The sequence below is a fragment of the Atta cephalotes genome, assembly GCF_000143395.1.
Source record: "Atta cephalotes unplaced genomic scaffold scaffold00008, whole genome shotgun sequence".
Classification (NCBI taxonomy): domain Eukaryota; kingdom Metazoa; phylum Arthropoda; class Insecta; order Hymenoptera; family Formicidae; genus Atta; species Atta cephalotes.
This window is the reverse complement of record NW_012130072.1, coordinates 127,408-129,856: the sequence shown is the minus strand read 5'-3', so window position 1 is coordinate 129,856 and position 2,449 is coordinate 127,408. Positions and strand designations below refer to the sequence as shown.

At 32.1% G+C, this 2,449-nt stretch overlaps 1 protein-coding gene across 1 annotated transcript in view; it reads right to left on the bottom strand.

The window, feature by feature from the left end:
• The window catches only part of LOC105627049 (cubilin-like), a 10,026-nt gene that overhangs the window by 2,668 nt on the left and 4,909 nt on the right, over positions 1-2,449 (bottom strand). Inside the window, exon 3 of the mRNA XM_012208328.1 lies at positions 850-1,010. Within this exon, the coding sequence (XP_012063718.1) occupies positions 850-1,010 (161 nt within the window). The remainder of the gene's footprint in view (positions 1-849; positions 1,011-2,449) is intronic.

Sequence of the window (2,449 nt, the reverse complement as noted above, 5' to 3'; positions counted from 1 at the left end):
GAACCTATTTCTTTTATTATTTTGCAAAATAATTATGTAGAACTCTCATAATAAACAATGTTACAAAAAGTTTTGATTCCAGCAATTCTCTTGCGTGCATAATTTTGATGGTGTGACAAAATTATATTTTTAGCTCTACATCTAAAGCTAAATTTTTAGATGCTTTAACAAAATCATTGTTTAATTTAATTTTCTTTCCATATATCTTTTCTGCTTTTACTCCATATATACATCGCTAATTCAAACGAATTATATATGTTTTATTTATGTTAAATGCGAAATATTCCAAATATGCTATCACTTGTCGCCATTTATGTAAAAATGACATCTACTAGCGTCAAAAATGACGCTAGTAGATAAATAACATTAGCTTGTCACCTGGAATTGTGTAATATAAGAATACACAATTTTTCTTCATGATTACTTTATTCTTATGTATTTTGCCTTTTCCTCTTTTCCTTTTTTCCCTTCTTTCTTTCTCCTCGTTTACTCATTCTTTCTCCAAATTTATTTATAATAAAATTAATTGTAATATCTACCCAGGTAGCATAATGTTCAAAATCGGGATATAAGATGTCTTAAAGATGCCTTATGTTCTAATTTTAAACATTGTGCCGTCTGGAACACTGACGAAGATTTTCACAAATACTGTTAATATTGAACAGTATCTATAAATGTTGACGTAGTTGTTTGAAAAAAAATTATGTCTTCGCACGTGTTAATATCGACATTATCTTGACAACTCGTGGAATATTAGATGTACTAAACAGTACTCCGGGGAATCGATAGTTGCAACTAGCCTATTCCTAGTAGATAACACTATAATAATAAGACATTCCTGAGACTTACAATGTTGAAATGGACGAAGTCGATCCTCAACTGGCTGACCTCCGTATCGATCTTCCGTATAAGCACTGAGCAGTTCATAGGCCGGTCGATGAGGTTGGGAAAACCAGGACTGGTCACGTAGGTCAGATTATTCTGTACCTCATTGTCGCAGCTTGCCGTGACTGTAAACCATATTAATTATTGACACAGTTAACAAAATACTTGTACCGATCGTAGAACGTTTGCGTTTCGTATACATTTCGGAATATTTAATTGAAGTAAGAATCCACGATATGAAGGTCTCGCGCTAATTCTGTAGAATATTACATCCGGATTTAAGCTGATTCAAACAAAACCGAACGCAAAGTAATAGCGTCATTCATCGCTAAACTCATTAAATTAATATTAGCCACGCTTAATAAAAGATTACATTGATGAACGAATAATGAATCGCATTTAAAGCTCAGACTACTAATGCTCGAATGTTTAAAGCTCAAGCTAATAATGCGCTTTTAGCCTTCTAAAGTTAAGTGGGAAATCAGACACCTGAGTTCTATAGTGGTTTTTCTAAGGAATATTCAGTACAAACTTTTATACTTCATTTCCTTCCCCTACTATTACACTTTAAATAGCTTTTTTCCGCAACGCCTTTCCAAAACCCATTAATTTTTTACGTAGATTGATCTACGTGAGGAAAAATACGGATGTACAAATACGAGAAATTATAGTCACTAATAATGATCAAAAATAATCTGTTAATTTCGCTGAAATTTCCTGTTTAAAATTCACGTCCATGGACGGATTAAATGCGAACGCCAGACATTCTAACACTTTCGTGAAGTTATCCACTGGGCGTCGCCTATGCGAACAGCCTCCGGCTTCGATAACGAGTTCTCATTCAGGCATTCAGTGACCGTTTTAGAATCGCTATTCAACGTCCGCCAGAGAGAAGAAACGCTGTCTTCGCATGTAGATCTTACTTCCTCTGGTAATCCAAGGAAACAACTCGGTGGGCAATATAAAAAATGTATGAGCGGCTGATGTCGTGTTGCAGGAAGTGTGCATTCAACGATTCAACGCAAAGAGTACAAAAAGCAAAAAAAAAACAAAAAATATACAAGATAGGTAACTTTTTGATCTGAAGTTTGCGAACCATATATGCACCGTATCTATATATAATATGTGTTGTGCAAATTAATATACACATACGTATGCACATATGTAATATAGAATTTTACTTAGATAAATACGATATCTCAGAATCTCTGATCTTATATTCTCAATTCTAACAGCAGATTCTTTAATAAATTTGCAACTAATTTTCTTTCATTTTTGTATTACAATTTTTAAGGAGATTTTAACTGTACACAATATCAGTTAAAAAAATCAGCTAAAAAAAACTGTGTCAGCCAAAAAATTTTTATCATCAATACACATTGAAATCAATTTTAAAAAATAAAACAACAAATTAGCTTATCAAGGCTTTAAGCAATAATGCGAAAGTCCTGATCGAAATAATCATATTTGCTGCAGTAAATAACTTTTAAATGCAAGTGGATCAAATAAAATTTTTTAATATTTATTATAGTTTTACTATATATATATATATATATATATATAA